Below are 13,348 nucleotides of genomic sequence, written 5' to 3'. Positions count from 1 at the left end.
ATGGGCACTGGGCCTGCGCTGTGAATGGATCATGCCCAGATTAATTTGTTGCCATTTGGTAAAAAGAGAATTGATTGTGTATGCAGGCAAGTTCATACTGTTCTGTTATGGGTTGTAAAAACTCTTACTGGTTTTTACAAGAGCTTCATGGCATAATTCGAAAAACAAAGTAAAAAAGAAGAGAAGAATCGTGCCTGAGGCACAGTCTAAAATACTGTGGATTTTGAATTTGCTTGGATTGCCCTTCTTGTTCTTAAGAAATAATTTGTGTTAATATGTGGAGGGGGCTTGCTTTTCTGTGCAAACAGCATAATTAAGCAGATAATAAAGGAGATAACTTTTCAAAATAAATATATATAAAAAGGAATATAGAGAAGATTTTGTAGATCGAGCATCAAGAGAATTTTTTATCTAAAATTGGCAGGTTTTCCATCAGCAAACTCAAGACAGAATGTGAAATATCAAAAACAATAGGATGCTTTGGAAATAAATATTACTTTTGACAAAATGCAGAAGGAACTATCAGAACAGTTAAAGCAACTGAGTGATAAAATAGCTAAGCATAAGAACATAAGAATCAATTATTAAACAAATTAACTGTAAGTTGAAGAACTGGAGAATAAATCTTGAAGAGACAGAAATGTAATATTGACCTTGTTCACATGTAGTGTTAAGCTATGGTTTGTTTTAACCACGGTTTGTTGAACAAACCATGGGTAGACCCACCAATGCCAAACAAACTGCACTTTGTTTTCCCCAAGCATGCCTTGTCCCCCCCCCCACCTCGTCCTCACTGCCCACTGGTTTATCTTGAACATCTTCATGGTGTGCTCTCCTTCCATTGGCCAGCTGCACAAACAAAGCAGGGAGATCTCCTTGGAGGTTTTCTGCCACATTTGGCAACAACTGTGCACAATTCTCTTCCCCCTTCACAGGAATAGCCAATGTTTCCTCAATATAATACAATCCTTAACCCTTTTCTTTCATCCTCATGGAGTGAAAGCATTTTTCTCTCTGCAGGACTCAAGGCAGCAAATCCACCTTTCCTTTGCCCCTTTTTAGCTAAAGTGGATTGCTGGCCAAATGTGTGACTTTGTAGAGCAAAAAAGAACAGGAGGATAGATTTCCAATAAAGAGTCATAGAATCGTAGAGGTGGAAGGGACCCAATGGTTCCTGCAATGCAGGAATCTCAGCTAAAGCATCTCTACCACTAGTAGCCAAAGAGCAAGAAGCAACATAACAGTGTATTTTCCCCTCACAAACATCCCTGCCCCATCCCACATGGCAAGTTTTTCCACGCCGTTCCCTAATAAGCCACCTCACCGATAGCAATTGAAGTAATTTCAATGCACCGTTAGTGGCTCATCCTCAGAATTCGCATTTCTCCTACGCTGCAAAGTCCAGGATCTGGGGATCTACGGCCATACTACCCTGAACACGCCCGATCTCGTCTGATCTCGGAAGCTAAGCAGGATCAGGCCTGGTTAGTACTTGGATGGGGTTTGAGGATGAGTTTGCGCTCTTGGACTAGGCTGTTTTGGGGGACGTCTGTGCAGCAGGAGAATTCAGCCTCAGAAGCTGAGGCAGAACCAGCCCTAAGCCCACACCATAAGGAGAAGTGCCAGACTTCAGGGAAAGAGGAGTCAAGGTCTTCCCATGAGTAGGGTCCTGCTTGAATTCCACAGCGGGTGGAATTCAACTGGATTCTGGGTGTAGTTCTAGCAACTCTAGCTCAGTGCTAGGCTGGAGGCCTGTCTACCATCACTGTGTCTTGAACCTGGCCTGGAATCCTGACCACCCCAGGATTTGTCACTTGCTTTGAGCCCATGCTTGATCCTCTGCTTGCCTGGCATCAGAGGCACCAAGTTGTGCTAAAGATGGGAGGGGGCAAGACGCACGCGTGGCGTTGGGAGCATCCAAGGGACGGAGCCAAACGCAGCAGCACGGGTTCAATGGCTCCTCCTCTCTTGCACTTGGCCTCCTCCTCCTCCTCCTGCCACCACCACCAGCCCAGGGCTGCTTTGGCCGTCTTTCTCTTACACGACAGGAGGAGAAAAGGTTGTTGGCTCCATGTCCATCTCCTCCGCCCCTGTTTGTTCTGAACATTGGAAGGGGAGCCTAGCCCCTCTAAGGTGGTGTCTATGCCTGGCATTGGCCCTCGGACTGGCTTTGGATGGTGGTGCTGCTATCTAGACCTGGGACCCAGCTGGGGGAGGGCAAATACTTGTAGAGAGGACTCTCTTCATGGGCTTTGAAATTTTGAGGTCGCTGCATCAGCCAAGTGGCTTTCAATGTCATTTGGAAAATGTGGAGATGTGTAGACAAGGCTCCAAGTTAAGGAAAGGAAAACATCTGAAGACATACATGATATTTATTAAGGATTTGTGGACTGACACTTCTCATACAAGTTTCTCATACAAAAAACTTAGTACCAATGTGTGGTGAAAAGGCAAAAATGCTTGGACACATCTATCTGATTTGTTTTGGCTTTATTGTTTCTAGAAACAGAAACGTAAACTGGGGAGAGGTTCTTCCAGCATTCTTGTAGCTCTGGGCATGCCTTACCTTCCTGATCTCTACAGTTTCTCCTCTTGAACCTGGAACTCTGTGTGAGAAAAGACATTGCTAGTCCTATTTATAAGGTTTTGTGTTTATTGTGCTAAGATCCCCCCACAGTTGCTGTGCCTCTGCTTTGTTGTTCTTGGAATAAAATTTGAAGAAGAGCAGAAAGGAAAAGCTAACATTTTCCAAAGGACAGCAATTCACTCCATGTTGCTTGTAACTGATTTTGAGCCTTCTGAAATAAACAATTTTACAGTCTGGTGTCCAAAAAACCTGACTTTTGAATCACAGCTCTGACTTCACCCATTGGCTAAAAACACTTAATGGTGGGAGCAACCAGGCTGGGTCATCTCACAGAAATGTTTAGGTTGCTGGCATATTTTGCTTTATAACATTCATTTATAGAGGACTGGAGACTTTAAAAAATGAAAATGAAATGAAAGCACTGAATATGTTCAGGTTGGTTGCTGATATGGGCCCTGGGGCAATTGCTCCAATTACACCATTATAATATGACAACGGGGAGGTAACAGCAAGCAGACATAACTCCTCCCTCAGCCTTTGTGCAGCCCTGTTAAAACTAGAAGTAAAAAGGGATGCTCTATTATTGACATGTAGTATGTGCCTGATGAACACGTGAGGCTTGCAAAACCCATTAATTTGAGTAAATCCTGTATATTGCATTCCCTTAAATAAATATTTGATAAATGAATACACCTCTTGCATGGCAAGTGCCAAATGTGATGAATGAGTGACCCTGGTTAAAAGGCATAATTACATTTAATAGACACACCTGCCAAGTGAAGATATGCAAAATAAGTACCTGATATTTTTCATTAAAAGTGAGGACTTAAATGTAAGTGGACTGATCTTATACTCCCCCTGCTTTGCTATTTGTAGCACAGAATACAAACCATAGCACATTGCAGTCAGGGTCTCCCACCAGAGTTCCCATACATTGTAGGTATCCTATTGTTTGTTAAAGTGGTCGTCTCAGATCTGTTCTAGGCTAGCCACTGTGCAGTCAGGATTGTGCTGAATATTTATTTAACAAAATGCACTTGTTTGTAAGAAAATCTCTAAGCAATTGACGGTGAATCCTGCTCTGCTTAGCTGAATGGCAGGCCACGTAAACTCTTCGTAAATGACTTCCCACCACTTAACATGTCAAATAGTGGCCTGACCATTTCTAAGCTGCAGGGCGTGTACTTGAAATTGCCCTCGCATTAAGATTTTACGATAATACGTATGTTTGTTTATTGAAATGCTGAATAGGGTCACCAGGCTACTATCGGGATGCGTTGTGTTTCCCTTTGAAAACTGATGCTGTGATTGTTTCATTCTTGTTCACGCTTAGTGAGCTATATGAATAAGTGCCATCAGGGGTGGGGAATCTACAATATGTTGTTGTTGTTGTTGTTGTTAATATACCATCCTATACCCAGAGGTCTCAGGGTGGATCTTAGCCACTGGTGGGCCCAATTGGACTTTCATCTGAATATTATGAGCTCTGCTCTCCTCTCTATTTTGCTCCTCCCCGTAAAATCCTGAAATGGCTCCTGAGTGGAGCACACAGTTGGGGTGACTATTCAGCCCAGTTGCCGGTGAAGCGGAAGCTGGGAGAACTGGAAGCAGACCTCCCTCTTCCCTTCTTCCTGAGGCTCCTCAGCCTGCTTCCTTGTATCCTCATTCTCATAAAATTAGCTAGCCATTTGAACATATGTATGAGATTTACTTGCATTATCATTTAATTAATTTTCTATGCAGCCCTTGCACCCAAAGGAGCCCAGGGCAGCAAACAATTATGCAGCACAACAATACAAATGAAGAAATGAATGAATAAAACATTTACAAATAAATAAAAAAAAAAAATTTATTTAGCTTCCCATTCTAATATGGTAGGGATAGGTGCCAGTCATATGGGCGGGGTACAACAACAACAATAATTACTATTATTACAGAATTTTGTATCGCATCATTTTGCAGCTGTGATAATATACAAGATCATTTCGCAATGACACATTGATAATTTTTGTGTGAACAGCAGATAGTCCAATTCTAATTTTATCAGACTGATAATTCATATTACATCTCCTATCTGTTTCTAATAATGATGATGATGATAATAATAATAATAAATTTTTATTTATACCCCTAGTATAACATAGCAAATTTGCATGTTCTCTGCATATCAAAATAGCTTCAACATTCATCTGACATTTCCAATACTTGCTATCTAATGCACTATATAACTTATGAAAATGTTCAGGAGTAATGTATCAACTGGAAATTACTGTAAAACAAGTCTCCCAAATTTAAGCACCTAATTAAAGGTTAGTATCAGAATCTTAGCTATGTTCTCATAGCAAATGTTATCAATTACACTGTATCTTTTCCCCAATTTAAAATATAGTTTTAAAACTGTTCTTTATAATAAACAATTTGCAATATTTTATACAATTTAGCCTGACACATGCATCTTTTCCAAAGCAATTCACTTTTGGTATACTCATTTTCTTGAAGTATTAATGAAACTAAATATTTCTAGTCAAAAGTGATGAGTATCCACTGGAAGTTCAAAATATGACCGGAAGTAATTGCGATGAAACAGATCTTTGTCTCTATGTTGTTACAGCAGCGTCAAAGTCATAAATTTATGCTAAAAGGTATTTAGGGAGGCTAATGCTCTGCATATAAGTGTCCCACAACTTTGCTCTAGTTTGCTTCCAAATTTGAATGTTTCTAGTCCTTCAAAGAAAAAGGGTCGTTCAACGTTGTCAAAGGCTTTCTCCACATCTAGGAACATAAATATTGACGCTAAGCTTCTTAGACGCTAAGCTTCTTCTTAGCCTATGGATTTTTAGAGTTGGAAGGGACCCTGAGGATCATCTAGTCCAACCCTCTGCAATGCACATTTCTAAGGTTCTTCACTCCCCATCTCTTGACTTCCTCCCCTAAAGTGAAAAATACGCTGCACAGAATTTTACTTATTGCACTTCTACTTCAAATTCCCTTCAAGGAGCTCAAGATAGTATTTTCCACCTCCCCATTTTATCCTCACAACAATCCTGCAAGATCGGTTCCCAGCTCACTCAGTGAGCTTCATGGCTGATTGGGGTCTTGAACCCTGGTCTCTCTGGTCCTAGTCCAACACTTCAACCATTACACCATACAGTCCTTTCAGGTATCTGGGTCCTTTTCATGTATTATTTAATTGCATACTGAATTCAATGAGCCTTCCTCCCTATTAAGTGAAAACACTTACCTGTGGCTATAGGGAGTGTGAGAGTAGTCAGGCCACCTGCTCCCCTTTCGCTGGCAGCTCTGCAGCTTTTGCAGCACTGAGTCCTGGCAGAATCCTGAGGGAGACAGAAACACCTGTGGAAACTGCAGAATATTTAGTAAACACTGTAACAGTATAACAGGTCACCCCTTCAGGGTTGCGCCTTTGGGGTTGCAATGAGGATGAGGGTGCCAGTCCCTTTCTGTTTGTTTCAATTTGTGTTTATGGGAGTGTTGAGGTGGCATGGGATGGATGGGCACTCCTTGCTGAGAGGGAGGAGTTCTGCAGGGAAGGGTTGTGTGACCTCCAACCTATTCTCTGGCGAGAGCTTAGGTTAGGGGTGAACAACCTAGGCGGGAGTGGGTTGCTCTCCTAAGAGGCAGTTATGTGATAGGTGGGACTTCTCTCTGACTGTGGGAGTCTGCCACTGGGGTGTGGGTGGGTGTTTTGGAGGTGTTTGTGCTGCTGTCCAACGTGCTGTCCAAGGCTTGGAATGGAAACGGAATCCCAGCCAGATGGAATCCTTGTGGGTCCCCAGGGCCAGGAAATTAGCCAGTTGTCTGTTCTGGATGGGGATGCAGGTGTGTAGCGTGAGGGTACTCCTGGACCTCATGTTGTCCTATTCCATGTCTCTGAGTGCCTTTTACCAGCTTTGCTAGCTCCCACCATTCCTGGGCAGGGATAGCTTGACAACAGCCGTCCTCACATTGGCAACACCAAGGCTTGATTACTGTAATGTGTCTTATATGGGGCTGCCTTTGTATTGTTCCAGAAGCTCCAGTTAGTGTAAAAATCTGCTGCACAGTTTCTCTCTGGAGCAACATATAAATTACATGACATTTATGTTGAATGCATTGCACTAGCTACCAATCCAAGCTTTTACTTCTGGTGTATAAAGTTCTACATGGCTGTCTACCAGCTTGTCTGAGAAGCTCTCTCTCCTATGACACCCACACTGTCAACTTAGATCTGTAGATGGAGAAATTGATGGTGTCACATGACCCTGTCGCAAAACAATGCTGGGGACTCCAGCACATGCTTTTAGGGTTGTGGTCTCTGGAATCCTTAGAAACGAAGCTGGTGTCAAACTTCATTTAGATGTTTCTTACAAACTATTTCCCAAACTATTCCAAAATTAGTCTGTTTTATTGCTAGTTTTTGTTTTAATGCTGTTTTATGATATGTATTATGTTTTACATTCTATTTCTGTACACTGCTTAGATGCTGTCTGAGTGTAGTGTGGTTTTTAAATTCCTGAAATAAAGAAATAAGTGTTGTAAATGTAACCAGTGTTAAAATTAATTAAAACTTTAGTTGACTAATTAACCGATAAAAATGATTAATCACAGAGGTAAAAAATTAATTGGCCTATACCGAGAGGTAAGGGTACACTTTTGTTTTGTTTTGTTTTTGTTTTTGTTTTGTTTTGTTTTTGTTTTTTTGGTGTGTTACTGTAATATGGAAAGAAAAAATGATAATAAAGCTGGTCTTTCCTTCCCAAAATGCTTGGTAACTTTAGTTTATTGTCAGTGTTTCCTGGCTTACATCAGTATTTTAACAAATATTGAGTTCCTGGCAAAATGTACATTTATTGAAATCTAATTAAACTATTTAAAACGCAAATGCTTAATCAACTTCAAAATATTTAGTTGACTAGCCGTGCTTGTGGAACTCATTGAAGTACCCCAAAGAGCCTGCCTTCCTCAAAAGGCAATCTTGCAATAAAACAATCGCATTTATAAATCTTAGTATCCCCAATCAAACTGGATAATGTGTGCTAATTTGCCCCAGTTGCGCTGGACTACTTTTCTAAAACAGAAGAAACACAAAGACACATTAGCAGAAAACCTGAGTTGTCAGGATCCGGCCTCCAAGGAGGGTCAGGACTTCTGAATGGAAGACACAGCTTCCTTTGCTATGTCTTAACTTCTCTTTTCTGCCCCCCCCCCCCCAATGCTTTTCTCTGTCTCTTTCCTGATTTGGCTGCTTAGGGACAGCCAGGTAATGGAGAAGAAATTGAAAGGGAAAATACAGGGAAAATGTAAATGAAAAGAAGTTATTATAACTGTTATAATGAAGTGCCTTTCATTTAAATATAAGAATGTAACGCTGAAATGAACTTGTGATCCTGAAATGCATTTTTAATGAGTTTCCTTTTTATTTTGCTGCTTCAGTGGCATATTTTAAAGACCCTTTGAAAAAAGCCACATTAAAAAACCCCACCAAATGCCACAACATGCAAAATTGGATATTGGTTTATTCCAAAACTGCTGATCAGGAAGAGTGGCTCTTCAACACAAAATGTTGCAGTCACTTTATTTAAATGAGTTTGAATTTGCATTGTGATGTGCCATTCTGATTTAGAAAAAAAAAATTAGATTTTCAGATCAAATTGACCCAGCCAGTGAAGCGTTAAGGAACTGGCAGGTTTAGTCTGAAAGGCTCATGTTATATCAAACCTGCAGCCGGTGGAAGTCATAGAGCACCAGTTGGAAAACAACTTTCTCACTGAAATCTTCCTCCTGTAACAATGTAAGAGTTTTGTTCTCACATATTTTTCCCTCTCATTCTCCCTGTAGGCGAACGCCCCTTCCATTGTAATCAGTGCGGGGCATCCTTTACTCAAAAAGGAAACCTTCTCCGTCACATAAAGTTACACTCTGGTGAAAAGCCGTTCAAGTGCCACTTGTGTAACTATGCTTGTCGTCGGAGAGATGCTCTTACGGGCCACCTGAGGACCCATTCTGGTAGGTGTCCATATTAGAAATTCTGGAAACAATGTGCTTGCTGCCTGCCCAGGCCAGAGGTCAAGGGGTGCATCTGCAACTGGTTCAGGATAAAAGATCTTTCAGTTCATGTTTTCTCTGCCCTTGCCTTGAAATCAAAGGCCTGCTGGCTGGCTGGCAGGCAGATATCAGATAGATAGATAGATAGATAGATAGATAGATAGATAGATAGATATCTGTGCTTGCCAGTTTGCCCCCCACGTGTGCTTGCACAGCTTGACCCATTAAGCCAAGTGCAGCCCACCACCATGTAAGCTGGACTACTTCAGGGTCCTTCCATTCTTGCCGCTTGCTTGGGACTTTAAGAACAGGGAAACTGCCGAGGCCTTGGCTGGCCATAATACACAGCTGTGGGCTGTGTTCTGTTTGGTGGATCACAAATTGCACAGGTCTGATTTAGGGCCAACAGTTCATCGGAATTATGCATAAGAATGAAGCAATTCAAGCACCAGTCAATGCACTCACAATGTAAGTAGCACAGGGCAACCAAAAATAAATAAATGCTGAGTTTCAAAGGCAGGTTTAAAAGAAGGAAAACTACCCTTCCTCATGTGTTGCATGAAGAACTTGAACTTGACTGAATGAAAGCACTAAAGTGAATTATTCTACTGTTCCTGCTATGAACCTGAGGCTGTCCAAATACACCTTCCCAAAGAAAGTGTTAGGCTCAAGACAAAAGTGGAGGAAAACTGGAATCTGTGTTTGGAAATAGCAACGGTGTCCTACAACTTTACTACCCTACTTCACCGACAGTGGGTTTGAGTACTGGCATTTAAAATATTTCTGCGACAAAACTGCACAAACCTCCCATCTTCAGTATATGAAAAGCAAAACGACTGCTTCCAAACAATTTAAAGAATCAGCTGGGTGCAGCAGGACATCAAAAATGCATTTACCAGTAGATTTGTACTGAACACGTACTTTGAATCAGGATTTGAACAAGTTCTAATTTGTCAGATTTAGGTCCCTTCTTATTAGTGTTCCACCCTTACTGGAAACTTCTACAAGAGAAGGTGGTAATTAAAGCTTGCAATCCTATCCCACTTATCTGGGACTAAGCCCCATTGAATTCAATAGTACTTACTTCTGGGTAGAAATAGTTTCCTTGTGACATTATGCACATAGAGTACAGAAAGAGTTGTTGCTTGTTTCTTGTTTCTGAGTGGGTCACTGATTCTAGATGTTTGGATCTGCTTGATGCAGTTATTTGACTCTGTTATTATCAGGATTATTTAATTTAGCTTCTATAGTAAATTCCGTTTTCCCCCTGCAGTTGGCAAGCCCCACAAATGTGGATACTGTGGTCGCAGCTACAAACAGCGCAGCTCTTTGGAAGAACATAAAGAGCGTTGCCACAACTATTTGCAAACCATGAACCTCTCAGGCGGCCTCTACCCGGGTAAGAGTACTTAGCAGAAAGGCAAAATTAAGGCCTTGACTGTAATCCGTGCCACTGCCGGAGCATTGCAAGCAGCATAGCCCCCCTTCATGAGGCGCCCCGGGGCACAGGTACATTAAGGGTCACCAAGGGCAGCAGCGGCACAGAGACATGCGGCCGGGTGCTTTTCAGTGTTGCAGGGAATGCTGGGATACAATCTTTATTGTGAGGTGGGGAAGTACTCTTCAGTTCCCACGGGTGGAGGGGGCAGGTGGAGAAGCCCCTTTGTCCTCCTCCTTTCTGACTAGCCATTCAGGCAAGGGATTCCTGCTTGGCTTTTGCACTCCTCTGCCTTTTACCACCAGCCCCCCTGGGTGTACCTCTACCATCTTTGCCTTCCTTTCTCTTGCTGTGCCTTTTGGTTTGCATATCCCAGTGGGGATACAGGCATTCCCCTTCCATGAGCCCACCAGCAGGGATGTCAGCAGGAATTCCTGAGCCACAGACACTGTAGGACGTGGATTGGGGCCCCAGCAGTTGGTTGGCAAAAGCCAGGGCCTGCTTCACTTCTCCAGGGGCCCTTGGGCACAGGGTATCCACATCACAGGTCTTACATGTAGAGGAAATACAGCTTTCATATATGTGATCCATATGAACAGACAGAGCACCATACTTCAGCATGAGTTGAATCTATTGGAAACCCCCATAAAAAAGTCCAGTTGATACAAGGAACCATCTTGGGTATGTAGTGCAGAATAAACACACCACACTTGTGAAGATGCAGTGCTATTAACAAGGAGTTTGGGATGAAAGGTTGCCAAGGGGTCCTTCTGAGGATGGAGTGGTACTGTAAGGCAGTGCAACTGACCTGCCCCACAGATGTGCTTGTAAGGAAAAAATGAGCAGGGGGAGAACCTGGACCTCTTTGCAGGAAATCATAGAATCACAGGATTGAAGAGATCCTCAGGGTCAACTACTAGTCTCCCTGCAATGCAGGAATTGCAACTAAAGCATCCATCAGATGACCATCCAACATCTGTGTGACAGCCCTTGAGATATTGGAAGGTGGCTATCATATCTCCTCTCAGTCTCCTCTTTCCCAACTCCCTCAACCTTTCCTCATCCGGCTTGGTTTCCAGACCCTGGATCGTCTGTCGCCCTCCTCTGTGCACCTTCCAGCTTGTCTGCTGTGCAGAACTCAGTGGAAACCAGCCCCATAATCTGCCTGCTTGCTAGGGGTATATTTCCTGTCTCTGCTGAATTATGGATTTCAGGGATAGGCATATAGATGTGTGAGGATGCACAAGATTCATTGTGAGTTTTCCACAGAGTTTTGAGGAGGAATAGTTTAGGTTTCAGCCTTACATAATGATATTGTTCTGTTCCTACTCTTCCCCCCTCTCCCTCTACAGTCCTGCTACTGTTACTGGATGCCATTGGATGTTTTGGGAAACAAAACAAAATATCATTGCCTGCTAAAAAACCAACAACCCTGATTAGACAAGCCTCACCTTTCGCAGCATCTGGGCAGGCTTGCCTAAACAGGGTTGTTTTTAGCAGGCGTCAAAAAGAGTCCAGTGAAAGACCTGCTTGATCTCAATAGGCAGGGAGTTCCCAAGTGCAGGTGCTGCCACTCTGAATGATTCTTACCAGTGCAGAATGGGCATTACGTGGCACCTTTAGCTGATCAAACTGCTCAAGAGGGCATATGCGGAGTAAGGCCATCTCACAGGTAAAACGGTCCCAAGTTGTTAAGGGCTTTATATACTTAATACACTAATAGTATATAAAGGCTTTATATGCTAATAGTAACATCTTGACCTTGCCCTGGAGCAAATGGGCAACCAAGGCCTCTCTCTGAGCACAGGTGTTCTATGCTGACAAGGCCTCAGCCCTGTCAGCAATGGTGCTGCAGCCTTGTGAAGGATGTCCCTGCAAGGAGTGGAGAGCCACAGCAGGACATGTGCTGCAAGGAGTTGGGAGGAGTACAATTCTCGCCTTCACTCTCCATTCCCATGCTTCTTGCAAAGCTTGTAAAAATCATTTTCTTTCAAAAAAAAAAGGTACCCTGTTTAGACTTATTTATTAATATAAAATAAGCAGCATTGGCAATAATTATTTTAGAAAGGTTCACATTCTAAACATTCAAGTTAACGCAAAACACTTGTGCATTATGAAACCTCAGCTCTGAGGGAGAGGCTGGAGTGCAGTGATCTCTGTGCTCCTCCATGGGGAAAGGGTCTGCATTGTTCCCCCTTCTGTATGAGAAATGAAAAACATGATATTAATATATGATGAATAGATTGTGAGAGATGAGATTAAAGAAAGCTTGTGTGCTCTGTAATATATGAGACTGTGACTCAGAAGCTCAGAGAACCCTGAGTTCCTTTAAAATGTATTTGCTTACGTATTTATAAAGCTAACAGTACTACAAGCACTACAACCTTAAACGCTCCCATACACATAGGAAGTCTTGTAATGGAGAGACAGGGAGACATGATAAGAAACAGAGCAATTAATGTTAATGGCTACCATCACTGCCTCAACAAAACAGAATTCAGTGGAATACACATTTGAGAAGGATAACTCCAAAACAAAATAATTGTCAGAAACCAGAGTCAGGTGTAGGTCAGCAATAAAAAAACACTGGGGTCTGTGAAGTTAATTATTCAAAGAAACTAAAACAGAGCATGCCTAGTGGTCACAGCAACCCTTCCCAGTAGGTCTTGCTTCAATGAGGGCCCTTCCTACCGCTCGCTAAGACTCCTCCCTCACAGCAGGAGGGGGAGACACCCTGGATTCTTCAGCAGCCTGCCTCCTCTTGGCCTCTTAACCCCCTTCTGCTTCTGCCTCTGGGTCGGAACTGCTCTCTGCCCCAGACTCTGCCTGCCCACTAAGCCCTGTTTCCTCTTCAGCTTCCCACACCTCCTGCTCCCTGTGACCTCTCATTGTCGTCCCACCACCAACCCCCAAGAGCCTTCTTCCCCAGGGGGTTGCCTAGGGGTTCCCTGGATGGGGCCTCCCAACACTCCTCTGCATCCAACCAGCCTGTGACAATACTATTAGTATCCAAAACATCATTAAATATTTCCTGGGTTCGAAAATACTGTCATTAAGTGTGTGTGTGTGTGTGTGTGTGTAAAATTGAAGATCACTAGTGCTCACCACATTGGCAACCAGGCAACCAGCTGCAGAGCTCACATTTGACTATTGCAAAGTTCTCCGCCATCCCTTGTCATATCACAACCACCAACTGCAGGTGGTGAAAACGACAGCCTTGCTTGACTAATCTCTGGGTTCACAGAGTAGCTTAAAATAAAGTATCTTTCTTACTAATA

At 42.8% G+C, this 13,348-nt stretch overlaps 1 protein-coding gene across 6 annotated transcripts in view; it reads left to right on the top strand.

Annotated features, from left to right (window-relative positions):
• Positions 1-13,348, top strand: part of IKZF1 (IKAROS family zinc finger 1) — a gene marked incomplete at its 5' end in the record, with an annotated part of 81,375 nt that overhangs the window by 56,734 nt on the left and 11,293 nt on the right. For all 6 annotated transcript variants that reach the window (XM_081835074.1, XM_081835076.1, XM_081835079.1 and 3 more), the window contains 2 exons: positions 8,426-8,593; positions 9,906-10,031. In XM_081835074.1, coding sequence (XP_081691200.1) covers positions 8,426-8,593; positions 9,906-10,031 — 294 coding nt within the window. The remainder of the gene's footprint in view (positions 1-8,425; positions 8,594-9,905; positions 10,032-13,348) is intronic.

Source organism: Podarcis erhardii (assembly GCF_964252035.2).
Source record: "Podarcis erhardii genome assembly, chromosome: 13".
Lineage (NCBI taxonomy): Eukaryota > Metazoa > Chordata > Lepidosauria > Squamata > Lacertidae > Podarcis > Podarcis erhardii.
Note: the sequence above shows the minus strand (reverse complement) of the source record. Positions and strands in the feature narration are given on the sequence as shown.